This window comes from Erpetoichthys calabaricus, chromosome 2, assembly GCF_900747795.2.
Source record: "Erpetoichthys calabaricus chromosome 2, fErpCal1.3, whole genome shotgun sequence".
Taxonomy (NCBI): Eukaryota; Metazoa; Chordata; class Cladistia; order Polypteriformes; family Polypteridae; genus Erpetoichthys; species Erpetoichthys calabaricus.
The window spans coordinates 315,739,037-315,756,110 of NC_041395.2; the positions used below are offsets into that span (position 1 = coordinate 315,739,037).

At 41.3% G+C, this 17,074-nt stretch overlaps 1 protein-coding gene across 1 annotated transcript in view; it reads left to right on the forward strand.

Moving 5' to 3' along the window:
- Positions 1-981: 981 nt before the first annotated feature.
- LOC114647262 (leucine-rich repeat transmembrane neuronal protein 3-like) overlaps positions 982-17,074 on the forward strand; it is a 355,251-nt gene continuing 339,158 nt past the window's right edge. Inside the window, exons 1-2 of the mRNA XM_028795916.2 lie at positions 982-1,614; positions 3,130-4,664. Coding sequence (XP_028651749.1) covers positions 1,611-1,614; positions 3,130-4,664 — 1,539 coding nt within the window. The 5' untranslated portion in view covers positions 982-1,610. The remainder of the gene's footprint in view (positions 1,615-3,129; positions 4,665-17,074) is intronic.

Below are 17,074 nucleotides of genomic sequence, written 5' to 3' on the forward strand. Positions count from 1 at the left end.
CCTGTTTTGATATCAAAACAGAGACATTCTGGGCCTCTATAGTCCTGGGGCCCCCTGAACGGCCAGTGCCCATTGTGCCCATACGTTAAGACGGCCCTGCCTCTGGGCAGTCAATGTGATGCTCTAGTAGCTAAGCTCTCAAGTTAACCTCTCTTTAAGAACCGTGCAATAACTCTGAATGGCAGGACACACAATATTTATTTTGGTTTTTCCCGAAGTTGTCTCTCACTTCAATGGTCTGGGGTGGGCAGAGAGGACTCCTGCACTTCTTGTCACCGATTTTTTTGGCGGCTGACTCTTGGAATCCTTACTCCCAAGTGAGGAACTTCTCCTTTGGTTGCCTCGTGTTGTTTTCTATACCGAATATGGATCGGCGGCAGCAGCGTATTTTTTTTTTATTTTTATTTATTTATTTTTTGTTTAAGGAAGGCCAAACACAGCGAGCGCCCAGATCCTGGGATCCCTGACACCGGGCTGACAATCTGATATTTCATGCAGAACTAAAGGTTATTGTTCCATATTCATTAACAGCGATACATTTAGGAAAATGTTAATCGCATTTGGGAGGAAATCAGATTAGCTTCGGTTATTACAGGCGCCTCAGAGTGTCAAAACAGTAGACGCACGGGGTTAAATTTACTTAAGCTTGGAGATGCAGTCGACTTTGCAGCTTTTTCCTCCAGTTACAGCTGTCCCCATGCTTTTGCTTAGGCTTTGAATGCTTGTAATAAATTGCACATCAGAAATAATTTAGCAGCTCTAAAATGCAGTCACACGTTTTGCTTACAGTGACGTTTAAAAATAAAGCTTTGCGAGCGCCTTCGCCACATGAATAATTCACCTCTTTCAAAGTCAGAAATTCCTGTTTAGCTTCTCAGATTAACCTTTTCCATTTTTTCTAGAGGAATCCTGCTTCCTAACGAGGCAAAGAGCAGGGCAGAATGAAAAAAATAATAATAATAAATAAATAGCATAAAAGTGGTGCACATGCTTGTACAGGCTTTCGCCACTGGGGGCAGCTTGCCCTAGGATTGCATTCCAGTGAAACCAAAGCAACAGTCTGGGCAGCTATCAGAATGAGAGAGAGTGCTGGAGTGTGTGTAGCTTTCCATTCACTGCTGCCGGGCTGCTTTTGTGTGCTCGATTCTCCTCTTCCACACAGGATCAGACGCTACTATGGGAACTTCTGTGCTGCGGGGTGCAGGACACAAACAAAGAGAGCTAAACGCCGGCTGAAGGGAGTTCTTTAGCAATGCGGGAGAAGGAACATTTGGGGCTGCTGCTGCTGCTGCCGCTACTACTGCTACTCTTGCCTAAATGTAAAACTGAAATACTGCAATGTCCATGAAGTGCAAATCATCTCGGAGAAGCTTAACCCTTCACTGCAAGCAAGGCTCTTGTCATTGTGCAGCTTTTTGCTCCAGGATATGTCTGTCATGGCACAGGGGAAATAATGTTCCCAAAACTGTCTGCCTCCCAAGAGATCCATTCTTTAATCCGGGGTGTCAGCGAGCACTGACTTCCTATGGTGCCACTGACACGCTCTGTCATACTTGTGGCACTGTGAACAAAGAAAGAAAAGATAAGAGCAGACCTACATAAGTCAAAGGATGGGTAAGTTGCCGTTTATGTAAATTGTCTCTTTTCTTTCCCCCCCTCTTTAGTGCGGCGCCTGCTGTGCTGGTTGAGGAGAAGCGCAGAAAAATAACAAGCGGAATTAAGTGCAATCTCGCCGAATTAAAGGTGCAACTGGGCACAAACTGTCTGCAAACTGTCCAGTTCTAGTTCTATTTGATTTTTTAAAAGACTTTTCAAAAATGCTAAAAAAAAAGAACGAAAACGAGATAGGGACATTTGTATCAAAATGCAAAAAAATTCTGCCGTTATATAGTGCTCTATGCATATTAATGAAAGAAGTAGACACGGGAGTGCATAACAATAGGTACAGTATATGTTGGCGCGGAATCTGCTATGTAAAAAAGACTGAGAAGTTAAATGAAAAATGAAAATGTCTGAAACTTCTAATGCCATGTTGTCTGAGTGTTATCAAAGCAAGCAAGACACATACAGTGTGTGTGTGTCTGTCTGTCTATGTGTATATTAAATATGTAAGTAGCACCATAAATACATTAAAATATAAAAGACCTATATAATACATTAGCACGTCAAATGATAATATATATAATTTGCGTGTATAGATAGATAGATAGATAGATAGATAGATAGATAGATAGAACTTTATTTGTCTCCAGGGGGAAACTGGCTGTTTACAGAATCACTTTAAATAAATAATTACATAAATAGGTTAATACATAATGTGGGTCTGTATATATAAAATAATACATTACATTAAACATATCACTATATCATATTTTAGGTTTGTAAAATATAATGTTGGTATATACAAAGTGAAAAATTTAATACAAATGCCTAATATCCAAGCATTATAATAAGAACTGAGTATCAATAAACTTCAAATATTAAATATAAGCTTATATATAAATATGTATTCACAAAATTAGTTTATATAACCTATTTAATTATCATACCATATAAAGTTGATTTTTGATTCCACCATGTCAGGTACGAGACCCTCTGCGTGCTGCATACAGGCAGTGACACTCAGTATAGCAGATTATCCGATATTTGTCAGATTCAGGTAACATGTTTAAAGCACACAGACATAAATCATAACTGTTACACGCAATCAAATGATATGTACAGCTGCAATTTATATCCCAATATGTTGAACTTGTAAAATAAAAGCAAAATAAATCCACGGCTGTATTAATAGGCAGCTGGATAGACTGGCATATTGCCGTATAACCCGGATGCACGCAAGGTGCTATACAACACGAGTAGCCGTATAATATAAATGTGACAAATACACCGAGGTATCAACTGCAGTAGAAATTGAGCTCCACTTCTTCTCAAATACCCTGTCTCGTCTATCACAATAAAAAATGGTTGCATGCTTAATGAAATGAGGGAGCTAAGCTGATTAACGTCGCTCTCGAGGAGCACTTGTTTGATGGTGCATTGCAGATTTTGTTTTTGTGTTTTTTTTTAAATCTTTTTTAGTTTCCTTCAATCTTTTTTTTTAATTCTAATTATGGTTCTGCCTTTCAGGTTTCAATGCAATCAGGCATCTAAGCAGATCGGCTGCAGTACTAGTGATCGCCCCTACTGTACTACTGACGATGCTCTCCTCTGCTGAACGTGGATGCCCCAAGGGCTGCAGGTGCGAAGGCAAAATGATTTACTGTGAATCCCAAAAGCTGCAAGAAATCCCACAAGGCATTTCGGGAGGTTGCTTGGGCCTATCGTTACGGTATAACAGCCTTCAGAAACTCAAGTTCAACCAGTTCAAGGGACTGAACCAACTCACTTGGCTTTACTTGGACCACAATCACATCAGCAATATCGATGAGAATGCCTTCAATGGAATCCGCAGACTGAAGGAGCTGATCCTCAGCTCCAACAAAATCAATCAGCTGCTGAATAATACCTTTCGACCGGTGACTAACCTGCGTAACTTGGATATATCTTATAATCAGTTGACTTCTTTGGGTGTAGAGCAGTTCAGGGGCTTGCGGAAACTCCAGAGCTTGCATCTACGCTCCAATTCCCTGCGCAATATCCCAGTGCGAATTTTCCAGGATTGCCGTAATCTAGAGTTCTTGGATATGGGCTACAACCGGATACGAAGTTTAGCTAGAAACGTGTTTGCTGGCTTGATCCGTCTCAAGGAGCTCCACCTGGAACATAACCAGTTTTCCAAACTTAACCTGGCCCTGTTCCCGCGCTTGGTCAGTCTACAGTTCCTCTACCTGCAGTGGAATAAGATTAGCGTTATTGGTCAGACCATGTCCTGGACCTGGAACTCGTTACAAAAGCTCGACCTGTCGGGCAATGAGATTGAAGCGTTCAGTGGGCCTAGTGTCTTCCAGTGTGTGCCTAATCTGCAGACCCTCAACCTGGATTCCAACAAGCTCACTTTCATTGGCCAGGAGATTCTTGACTCGTGGATTTCCCTCACTACCATCAGCCTAACTGGGAATATATGGGAGTGCAGCCAGAACATTTGCTCTCTAGTCAACTGGTTAAAAAGTTTCCGCGGCTGGCGAGAGAACACGGTGATCTGTGCCAGCCCAAAGGAACTGCAAGGGGTCAACGTGCTGGAGGCTGTGAAAAACTACAGCATCTGTGGCAAAGGCACCGTAGAAAAGTTGGATACAACAGTTTGGACAAAGCCGACGTTCAAACCCAAACCCACCAGGCCCAAGGTGGAAAGCAAGCAGCAGGTCCCCTACGTGCCCACCGTGGGCACGCCGGAGTCGGGCTCCGACACCGACCAGGAAATGGAGCATATCTCCTTCCACAAAATCATCGCGGGGAGCATCGCGCTCTTCCTCTCGGTCCTGGTGATCTTGTTGGTGATTTATGTCTCTTGGAAGCGCTACCCGGCCAGCATGAAGCAACTGCAGCAGCGCTCTCTAATGCGAAGACGCAGGAAAAAGAAAAGGCAGTCGCTCAAGCAAATGACTCCCAGCACGCAGGAATATTATGTTGATTATAAGCCTACCAACACCGAAACCAGCGAGATGCTGCTGAACGGAACGGGACCCTGCACGTTTAGCAAATCGGGCTCCAGGGAATGTGAGGTATGCAGCCGAGCGAACGGACGCGCGGGCGGGCGCTTTTTTTTTTCCTTTTAATTCGCCGCCTTTTTTTTTTTTCGAAGCTCGCGCTGCTACTTCCAAGATTGTGTGCTGTGCATTCTTAATGCCACTCACTTTGGCACAGCGCACAGCCGACGTGCAGGCCAGTGGCAAACTAATTATTTCAGCTACACTGAGCACATTTTCCATATATATTTAAAAATGGCATCTTTTCCTATAGAACCATCAACTCCCCCCACAACCCATCTCGTCCCTTTGTGACCGTTAGTATGATACTGCTGAATTATACACGGTATGGGAACCTACAGTTAATACTGCCTTAGAATGATAAATACAATTCAATTACAGAAACATTTAGCATACTCCCTATACCCTGCACCCCCCAGGGTCAAATTGAATATCAGAATGGATCTGCTTATAAGTCGAGAAAAAACCTTGAAGCCTTAGTACTGTTTGCTCTTAGACGTGTACGTGCCATCCAAGCGCAGAGCGCACTGCTGCGGTAATCCGTTACCGACACACTGGTATTTACTACACCGCGCACAGAGCTAAAGTGAAGTTTGACTTTCGAATGTTATGATCTGGTTAGCAAAGCAGTTTATACAGAACCTTTAGATTGGTTTACATGGTGAAAGTTAGCACGATACTAACGCTTTATTTCAAAATAAAAAGCAGCTGCTGCTACCTGTGGGCAGTCGGGTGAGTGAGTTCCCCCCTTGAGTTGGGGCACCTGGACCTAAAAGACCTAAACATGATAAACGCGGACCAAGCTTCCCAAAGCCCTCGATGGCTGCGACTGCTCTTCTGTATTTTGGGCTTTTAATTAAAATTAAATGATTTCTTACAAAGTTTTGGGGCAAATGGACATACAAGAAAATTCTTAAAAAAACAAAAACAAAACAAACGAACGTTATTATAAGAAAGAAAGTAAACGTATGCTGTGATTTTATCATTTGTTAAATGTTGTGCATGTAGGAAGGAACAACAAGACTGTGAATCGCAAATCATCAGCAAATAAGATTGATTATACAGATTCTAATAGCTACTCACTTATGGACATTTTTTGTAGTTTAAGAAAATGAATGCAGGTCGCAGGTGTCTGTCTTTTGGAAGTGTATGTACCTTTAATACTGAATTATTACATTTGATTTTTCTCCTGTATGTGTGTTTTTTTGTGTTGCGTGTGGTCTCTTGGGGGCACCAGAGGAAATAATGCCCAGGAGCACCGTAGAGTCTGTATCCAGTCCTACTATAACATATTGATTTATTTAATTTAGCTGGCAATTCATCGCCCATTGGGATTAATTTCTATCTATCTATCTATCTATCTATCTATCTATCTATCTATCTATCTATCTATCTATCTATCTATCTATCTATCTATCTATCTATCTATCGTAATATTAATAAAGCATACAAACCTAAATGTTGCAAAAATGTTAAGTAACTGAATAATGGGAAATGAGAAGCCAGTGGCTTGCTCCCTCACTGATTTTATGTTGTATTTCTGTTCTGCTGCTCACCTGAAGCACCAAGGAGCCAATATTTCAACCACAATATCGAGTTTCTGTCTGTTCAAGTGTATTAGCAGTGCTCTGCTGTTGGACAGCTGTTCTTCATGAACATTTACTGTAGCAATCACCTTTAGACAGTCAAATTCTGGTTCTACACCATGGCATTACCATACAGTGAGTCACTCATCCTGACTGTGGAACTGAGTGCTCAGAATAGACGAGACACAATTGTGTAACAACTACAGACACCGCCGTACAGGTGAAAGAGAATGATGTTAATGCAGGAAATGCAAAACACTTAGACCTTTGTAATACATACTGCCTCTAAGGAGTGTCAATCTGCATTACTTTGAGATTTAGTAAACTTGTGTTGGCAGATTTTTTTCACCCACCTCTGTTTTTTGTGGTCTGATAATGACTGGCATGAAATCTGAAGTTTTTCTTTTTAAATTATAAAGGGTACAAAACAGAAAAAAAAAGTTGGATATTGATAAGTACATTAAATAAGCATATAGCATTTGTGTAGCCATGCAACTTTACCACAATGCAAAATGAAATATTTGATCCTACAGTAAATTAAATTATCTTTGGCATGATATTTATATGTACACAAATATGAGATTAAAGATAACATACAAATGATTTAGACAATTTTACAAAGACCTGCACATCCAGTATATAAAGGTATATACTGTACAGTGAGAAATTACAGATATATAGTAGATACATAGATTTCAATATGTGTACTATCCATCCATCCATTTTCCAACCCGCTGAATCCGAACACAGGGTCACGGGGGTCTGCTGGAGCCAATCCCAGCCAACACAGGGCACAAGGCAGGAAACAATCCTGGGCAGGGTGCCAACCCACCGCAGGACACACACAAACACACCCACACACCAAGCACACACTAGAGCCAATGTAGAATCGCCAATCCACCTAACCTGCATGTCTTTGGACTGTGGGAGGAAACCGGAGCACCCGGAGGAAACCCACGCAGACACGGGGAGAACATGCAAACTCCACGCAGGGAGGACCCGGGAAGCGAACCCGGGTCCCCAGGTCTCCCAACTGTGAGGCAGCAGCGCTACCCACTGCGCCACCGTGCCACCCTATGTGTACTATATAAACTATAAATACGGTACATGTATTTGTATTTAATTGATAGATAGATAGATAAGGGCACTATATAAAAGAGATAAATAGATAGAAAAGGGCACTATATAAAAAACAGATAGATAGATAGAACAAGGCACTATATGATAGATAGGTAGATAGACAGAAAAAGTCACTATGGTCCTACACCTGATCATCAGCCAAAACATTGTGTGTCTAACATTTTTTCACAATGGGAGGATCTATCTATCTATCATATAGTGAGTGCCTTATTCTATCTATCTATCTGTCTTTTGTATAGTGCCCTTTTCGGTCTTTTATATAGTTTCTATCTTTTATATGGGTGTAGTAGGAGGAGGTGAGTGCTATGTATCAGGAGGGCTAAAGACATAGTTTCTTCAAACAATTTGTTTATAGGTGGAGTAAAAGGTGCTATCTAGTGTTTCATGGAGCTGAATTTGAAGAAAATTTAAAAAAAATATAAAAGCAGTATTTAATATATGATAATTTAATATAATATGCAGATAGATAAAAGGAGTTCATTTCTGGGTAGGTACTAAAGATAGTTACATATAGAGGGGTTGTGTTATTTAGGTAAGTCTGTAAATAGTTGCCCCTTATTTGCCACACTCTTTTATCTTAATGAAAAATCAGAATATTTCCAAAATGTTTTACAGACATACAAAGAAGACTACAAAGTTAGTATTCATCCAGACACAGTCTTTGATAAAGTACAGGAAACTTTGCTCTGCAGCGAGAACCAAGACTGGAAAGCAAAATACCAAACAATAAGATAAGGCAGAGGGCAGATTTAAGGGCCAAGGGGACATTTAGCAAGTTTGAGTTGATTTACTGTATCTATACAATCAGAAAGTCAAATTCTTTTTACAGAATTTTCAATCATTCTAAAACTCCTCTGTTATACATGACATTTGGAGTATTGCTTTTGTATGTTGTCTTTCACATTTCTCTAGCTAACTCAGTCACGCCTGGAGTTTAGATGCCTATTATAAAGTAGCCATTTACAGCATATGTTATTAAGTATGTTATCTACTATATAATAAAATACCAAGGTCTGTGTGTCCAGTCCCTCAGAGCAATCTGATTGGTCAGTTTGGCTTTGGTGAGGAAGTGCGAGTGTGAGACGCACGAGGAGGAGCGAAGGTGCACTCTGTGAGAGTCGCCATTAAAGACGGCAGGGATATCACCAGACAGGAAGTGAGAAAGGTGCTTCAGAGTGTGAGAGGGGAGCTCAGCGGATACAAAGGAAAGGCGCTGAAGGTACACGTAGGGCTAGAGACGACAAATGTTTTTTAATTATTCTATTACCTGGCTTCAACAAGTACCATTGGTAGTTAACAATAGTGCATTATCATTACAAATAATAACACTCTTTGAATTTGTTTCAGCCATTTGTCATTGCTCTACACCACATTGAAACGGCTTATAATTTGTTTTGTAACATGTTTAACTGGCTTCTGAACTAAAATATCATTGCTGCCTCATATTGCCCACTTATAGGTATTTGGATGGATACCCCAATAATAACAGACTGTAAATACACTTCTCCGTGTCTGTATTTCATACATATACAGATGCACACTCACATACTCATGTCTGCCCATCCAAGGGCTTTATACATCAGCTTCATTCATGACAGACACCTTGAGAAAAGACACACAGACAGTGACGTGGCCAGGGGGCTACGCACAGGGCCGGGGGGTGTGAGGCACCACGCTCCTCCATTCTACTCTTATTTACACACACACAGCACTGCAGCACTGTGTACACATGTAATTCAACATTGTAATAATTATAGCTTCCATATTCGATCACTTTATCCCATACTGTCCATACAGTGTGTGCAGTAAAGCACAAATATAAATAATCTAAAAATAACTGCATGTACTGTATAATTATGCAACCATTTGCAATCAAGGTCTTTTGTTTTTTCTTCTGTGCAGTAATTCCTTTTGAAGATTTCAGTCACTGTTCTTTACATTGATAATATACATCATGTGGTGTTGATCAGTGAAACCCTTGACTCTGTTGCAATTTGTATTTTTGTTGTCCTGGTGTGGTCACTGTACTGCAGCACCCATCAGGCCACCAGGCCGAATCAAATAAACTACTGAGACCTTGAAATCCATCCATCATCCAACCCGCTATATCCTAACTACAGGGTCATGGGGGTCTGCTGGAGCCAATCCCAGCCAACACAGGGCATAAGGCGGAAAATTAACTCCGGGCAGGGCGCCAGCCCACCGCAGGGCACACACACACACCAAGCACACATTAGGGACAATTTAGGATCGCCAATGCACCTAACTTGCATGTCTTTGGACTGTGGGAGGAAACCGGAGCACCCGGAGGAAACCCACGCAGACACGGGGAGAACATGCAAACTCCACGCAGGGAGGACCCAGGCAGTGAACCCAGGTCTCCTAACTGCGAGGCATGCTGTGATTTGTATTTTAAAATAATGTCCAAGGCACAAAGGCTTCCACAAAGCAGCCCGTTGTCCTGGTGTGGTCACAATGCTGCAGTTCCCATCAGGCCACCAGGCAGAGTCAAATAAACTACTGAATCCTTGAAATCCATCCATCATCCAGCCCGCTATATCCTAACTACAGGGTCATGGGGGTCTGCTAGAGCCAATCGCAGCCAACACAGGGCACAAGGCAGGAAATGAACCCCGGGCAGGGCACACACACACACACAGCACACACACTAGGGACAATTTAGAATCGCCAATGCACCTAGCCTGCATGGCTTTGGACTGTGGCAGGAAACCCATGCAAACTAGGGGAGAACATGCAAACTCCACACAGGGAGGACCCAGAAAGCGAACCCAGGTGTCCTTACTGCGAGGCAGCAGCGCTACCACTGCGCCACCATGTATTTATTAATTAATGCTTGACTATGCTGTGATTTGTATTTCTAAATAATGTCCAAAGCACAAAGGCTTCCACAAAGCAGCCCGTTGTCCTGGTGTGGTCACTATACTGCAACACCCAGCAGGCCACCAGGTCTAGTCAAATAAACTACTGAATCCTTGAAAAGTATTTATTAATTAATGCTTGACTATGCTGTGATTTGTATTTTTAAATAATGTCCAGAGCACAAAGGCTTCCACAAAGCAGCCTGGTGTCCTGGTGTCCTTTCCAGCGGTCACTATGCTGCAGCACCCATCAGGCCAGCAGGCCGCATCTAACAAACTGCTGAATCCTTGAAATGTATTTCTCTATTTTTTCCCTTTTGTGCAGTGATGTGCCATTTGGCCAATGTCAGGGAGTAAAGTGTTGGCTTCAATGATTTTCATTCCTGTCGATTGTGTAATTCTGCAGTAACACAATTTACCTGTAGATGTTGCTAAGACTGCAGATCTGCCTTGGCATTTCCTCAAGCACACGTCATTTCTCACCAGCTTCTAACTCCTACTCGGCTTGATCCATCTCTGAATGGGCACCGACTTTAAAAACTGACCAGTGTTAAGCAGCTGCAAAATAAAAATCCTTTACAACAATGCAAAATAAAAGAGAATGAGGGACGAGGTGTAAAGGAATAAATATAGAGAGCGGCACTGTCCTAGGAATCCTTCTGATTTATCATTGCTGGCTTAAGATTTGCATTCGGCACAAGACAAGTGAATTGCGAAATGTGGATCTAAAGTATTTAAATAAATCATATTTGGCTGACACTGCAGTCCGTTTCTAAATTTGTTTTTAGGGCAAAAAAATCCTTCTGAGTTTCCCTTTATTAATAATACAACACATTTTGTGCTTGAACTGTGAAGAGTAAACCTGTTGAGAGATGGGATAAATATTTAATAATTTTTTTTGAATGGCGTAATATATTTCTTGGTGGTCATCTTGGATGAGGTGAACAGTCCGACTCCAATCAAGCAAAGCAAAGGTCAATTAAAACATGCTTTGAATTGGATTTCTAACTGTTATTTTTATTACATAATAAAAAGGAACTCAAATTTCTTATTAAATGCAAGTGCAATGCAGAAAATGTGCCCACTGAGAACAAAATCTGATGGCTTTCTAGTTCACGTAACGGAGGCGCCTACCAAAGATGTGCAATATTGCGCGTGACACAGCGGAGCTCTTTTGTACAATAAAATCCTTGTATTAGGGAAGATTACTCGTTACTGAAAGGGAGAGAATAGAAACCTAATACGCTTTGGAATATACAGGACACTATGTAGAACGCATATAATGATTGATATTTTAATCTCATCTGCCAGGACTTTAGCACAAGCGGCATCTTGACTCCTAATACCTCCTCACTCACAAAACATTACATGAAGCAAAAATAATGAACGAGCATGATGAGCGCAGAAAATGCAAGAAGGAAATCCTACTGAAATATTTCAAGTAAGTGGTACTTATTAATAAGAAACATACACAGTGTGACAGGCGGCCGGGTCCAATGCCCGGCCGGGATGCCCCTTCTGTATATGTTCTGGGGGAGCAGCTATGGACATCTCACTACCTCCCCCGGGATGCTTGGTGGCAGCCTCCCTGGCTGACGATGGTGCCTCAGTTTCACTGTGGGGAACTGGGGTGGCCGCCAGGGGGTGCTGCATGGAGCCAGGAACCCACCTGGACATCTCTGCAGCCCCACCCAGAAGTGCAATTAGCCGCAGGTGATCAAGCACCTGGAGCACTTCCAGGTGGACTATAAAAAGGGCCAGCATCCACCACTCAGGAGCCAGAATCAGGAGGAAGAGGACAAGGTTGCCTGGGAGGAGTGGTGGTGCCAAGGTGGAGAGAAAAGAGTTGTTTTGTGTTGTATTAGTGCTTGTGGGATTGTGTTGTGGCTGGAGGGATTATGGGGAAGACGTGCCCTACAGCTGAAGAAAAATAAAAAGACTGTTCATTTTACACGTGCCTCTGAGTAAGTCTGTGCCGGGTCGGGCGCTATATAGCGCCTTATTACAACAGAGAAACACACACACTGCCGTGTTAGTGAATAGATGATGAGGCATAGAGAAATACAATCAAATTCAGCTCAGTCCTGTTGGGGGTCTTTATGAGGCTGGAGGCTATCCCAGTAGCTCTGGTGGCAAGGCAGGGACCAACACTGGACGTAGCACTGGTCAGCCACTGTTTAAAGAAATTATAACATAAATTCACCTCAGCCCTGTTTGGGGATTTTTGTGAGGTTGGAGCCTATCCCACCAGTAGTGGCAAGGCAGGGACCAACACTGGACGTGGCACCAGTCAGCTACTTATTTATAGAAATTATAACATAAATTCATCTCTAAATTCATCTTCTAAATTGCACTGGCAATCGGAAGGTTGCCGGTTCGAATCCCGTCAATGCCATTAGGGACTCTGCTCTGTTGGGCCCTTAAGCAAGGCCCTTAACCTGCAATTGCTGAGCGCTTTGAGTAGTGAGAAAAGCGCTATATAAATGCAAAAAAATTATTATTATTATTATTATTATTATCTCAGTCCTGTTGGGTTTTTTTGTGAGGCTGGAGCCTATCCCAGTAGCTCTGGAGGCAAGGCAGGGACCAATGGCAGATGTGGCGCCAGTCAGCTACTTATGTATTGAAATTTTAACATAAATTCACCTCAGTCCTGTTTGGGGGTCATTGTGAGGATGGAGCCTATCCCAGCAATAGCAGCAAGGCAGGGACTAACACTGGAGGGGGGCATCAGCCAGTCACTGGGCATGCAAACACACATGTCAGATATGAATTTCTTGCATACTACATTCTTATCAAATTATTTTCTTTCTCTGTATGAACAGAGAAGAAGCAGCGTTTTGATGTTAAAAAATGGATGTCTTTATTTAATCTCATGAGAGTAATCATTAAACTACAATAGGCTTAAACTGGAAAACAAAAAACAGCGGGTGATTGGGAGGGGATCCTCTCTTGAGTTGTCAAAAGTGGAGTCCCGCAGGGAGCTGTGCTGGGGCGGCCGCTCTTTTTAATTTCTATAAATGATTCAGATTTGATTGATGACCATTTTAATTGGCCTTGGTCTTCTTCTTTGTTTATTTTCAATGAGAATCACAAAATAATAACTAAAAGTGTAATCCTCAAGGTAGTTTGGTGATTAGCAGTGCTACCTCATGGCTCAGGTGACATTTGGTTTAATTCCTGGCCGTTTCTGCCGAGTCAGTACATTTGCCTAAAGTTTAAATGGGTTTTGTCAGAGGAGATTGATCTTCTTTTTCTTATTTCTTCTATTTCCCTAAGAAAGGACAATTCTGTTGACTGCCAGTCTTAAGTGGCATGTTGTGCGACTGTCATCCCTTGCCCAAAACAGCCAGGGTAGCCTCTATCTCTGTGAATTCCTGATAAGAATTACAAGTGTACACTGTAAAAAAATAATGTTAAATTTACGATAAAGTACTGGCAGCTAAGTTGCCAGAATTTTACCATAATAAATACAGTTGACAGTATTTTTAGGTTTACAGCAGGGGTGTCAAACTCCAGGCCTGGAGGGCCGCAGTGGCTGCAGGTTTTCATTGCAACCCTTTTTCTAATCAGTGTCCAGTTTTCATTGCTAATTACATTCTTTTCCCTTCATTTTCATAGCCCTGTTTTTAAGGATTCAGTCCTCTCAGTTGATTTGTTTCTTCATTAAATGACAGCCAAATAGAAATGAGACGTGAAACGAGACAACAGATGACCAGCTAAACTGGGATTTCAAACTCCAACCAATTTCACTCCAACCAGTTTCTTAATGAGAGGCCGATTCTTGCTGTTAATTAAACTTGTTATTTAACTCCATGGGTTATTGCTGCTCTCATTCTGCCACAGCAGACATTTTCAAAGCTGTTGATTTTTTCTGTTTTTTCTAAGAACACCGTCCAAGATGTTTCGGTGACCCGAGAGATCAACCTTACTGAGACCTTCACCTTTCTTTATTTTCAGATATTGCGTGATGGGCACGGGTGAGCTGCTCATGTGGCAGCTTGTTTTGTGTCTCATTATTGTTTGGCTGCTAATTAAGGAAAAAGAGACAACTAGGGGGTCTGAGTCAAGTTAATTAAAATTAAGGCAAAAGAAGGTAATTAGCAGGAAAAACTGGCTACTGATGAAGAAGATGGTTAGAATGAAAACCAGCAGCCACAGCGGCCCTTCAGGACCGGAGTTTGACATCCGTGGTTTACAGTATAACTCTATAGTAAATAACTGTTTTTTCTTTACAACATATTCCAACAGAAGAGAATGTTTAACCATAACCAGAAATCCATGCACTGTAAGAAATATAAACCACTAAACCATTTAATAAACCATTAAAAAGTATTTTCAGGATCAAACTCCACTACACAGTTTGCGTCAGGAAACTAACAACAACCAATAGCAAACATGTATCATTCAATTATACACACTGAAAACAATTCAATGTTTAAGGAAGTTACAGCACATTGTCTGTTGGAGAAGTAAAGTTTGCTTTTGTGGTGTTTGGTGTCCTACAAGTGTGCCAGCTGATCGAATACAACCCTCCATAAATCAGCTTCAATAACCTCAAAAAACCTTCGACACGCAGGGAAAAATAAGTCTGTTAACTTTAAGTCTTTTTCCCCTCCTGTTCAAAGGTATGCAGTTCACCAGGAACAATACGGTAAAAGGGGGTGTGTCCTTATGCAAATATCGTAACTTCTGTGCTACTGAAACAGCGCTTTATCGTTTGACAGTTGTTTATCTTCGCTATTTTTTACACTGTAAAATTAACAGATTTTTTCAGTGTAACTGTAATGCATCAGTAAATGGTATTTAGCATATTTTGAAGGTAGAAAAATATCGATTTTATAGAACTTGGCTGTAAAAAATAATGAAATGTATTGTTTGAGATATACAGGTAATTTTCAGTAGAACATAAGGTAACTTTCCTTTTTTTCAGAAAAGGTGTTTTACCTTCACCATTTACAATATTTTTACCGTTAAATTTTCAGAAATTTTTTACAGTGTACAGCAAATTGAAAAAAATGCATGTAACACAAGAATTGGTCATTAATACCTAACCTAACTGGGTGAAGAGTAAACAGACGCACCACAAAAGGGAACTGGGCAAGCGTCAGGTAGATCAGGGGCGTCGTATTATGTTTAAAGTGAGTAACTACACATTGGTAGGTAAATACGATATTTAAAAGATATCACTACCCAATAAAGGAACTGCAGCAACAGCACACACACATCACTGTACCACAACACGTCAGCACACAGAAACAGTCAAAAAGACTAACAGAGTGCAGGGGGATGGAAAACCTTCACGCCATACGAAGTTCAGATCAAAAGAGGTCATGCTTAAAATGTACAAAGAACTTGTGAGGCTGCGTGTGAAGCACTGTGTGATTTGACTTCGGTCTTGCTAAAGAAGAAAAAAAAAAAGAGAGAGAGACCTATCAACGTTAGAGAAAATCCAGAGAAGAGCCACTACACTTAATCCGGGACTGGAGAACAGCATATGTGGAAAATGACTGAAGGAATTGAATTTTTTCATGTTAGGCAAATGGAGATTAAAGGATGGGTGTAGTTAACTGTGGAGTTGTGCAATGCAAAGTCCACTTACAGCAACACACTACTTACATAAATATAAAAAACACTATAGGATAGATAGATAGATATGAAAGGGACTATATGATAGACTAACTATCCCCTTGTGGCTCCGCCCGCGTAGTAGTGAAACAGGACAAACTTTAAAAATCAATAAACAAACAGGTATCACTAGCTAAGTGGAGGCAAGATACGCTCCAAAACGTGGCGAGAGGTAGACAGACTCAAATGGAAGATGACGAATGAGTGAGGACGGTCCTGCCCGGATCCCCACTCCTGATGTCCCGCTTCCCCTCCCCTTGGCCCGCAGCCTCTCTCTCAGATTAGCGTGAATTTAGCGCTTCTGCAAGCTAACTATGATACTTAGCGTGATGACAGAAGTTGCAAAATCAACCGGAATGTTCAAGCAAATTATAGAAAAACAACCTGATCTAAATCCATTAAGTAGTTCTCTCGTGAAAAGAGGGCAGACATACAGAGAGACAAACAGACAGACGTTAGATTTTATATATATATATATATATATATAGATAGATACAGTAGATAGACCTGGACACAGTGGAAGCTGTTGTGGAAAAGAAGAGGGAGGCAAAATTTGATGCCATCATGAAAAATACCTTCCATCCGCTTCAGGAGGCGCTGAATTGGAGAACTTTTAGCCACAGGCTCATTCCACCATGGTGTGATAAGAAGTACCTCTGGGGGTCTTTTCTGCCCATTGCTGTCAGGCGATTCAATGCTTCCACTAGGTGTACTTCTTAAGTTTATTTATTTATTTAGTGATGGTTTGGTTGATTAATTGATTGGGTGTATTATCTGTTCTGTGAGTCTGTATTCTTGTTTTTATGTTTCTGCTGCTGTATAGATTTGAATGGGATTAGTAAAGTTCATCTAAACTAATCTATTCATAGACAGATAGATAATGTACTATAAAATGGATAGACTGTCCGAGATAGTGTTGTGATTGGTATTCTTTATTAATTTTTTCCAAGTTCTTCAGAGACTATATTTCTGTTCTTTATATGCAATTATAGGTTTTTGGGGCACAAAATTAATTTCTAACACTGTGTTAGAAAAATAAATGCAGTACTTTTTCTCATATTGTTAGGATTTATTTTGCCATTTTTTGACACCATGTTGATGTTCATGTGCACTGCCATTTGTGAGTGCCATCATTATGACACACTCCTGGCTGCCGAGGACGTGGCCTTGGAGGTCTTGGCGCCTGACATCA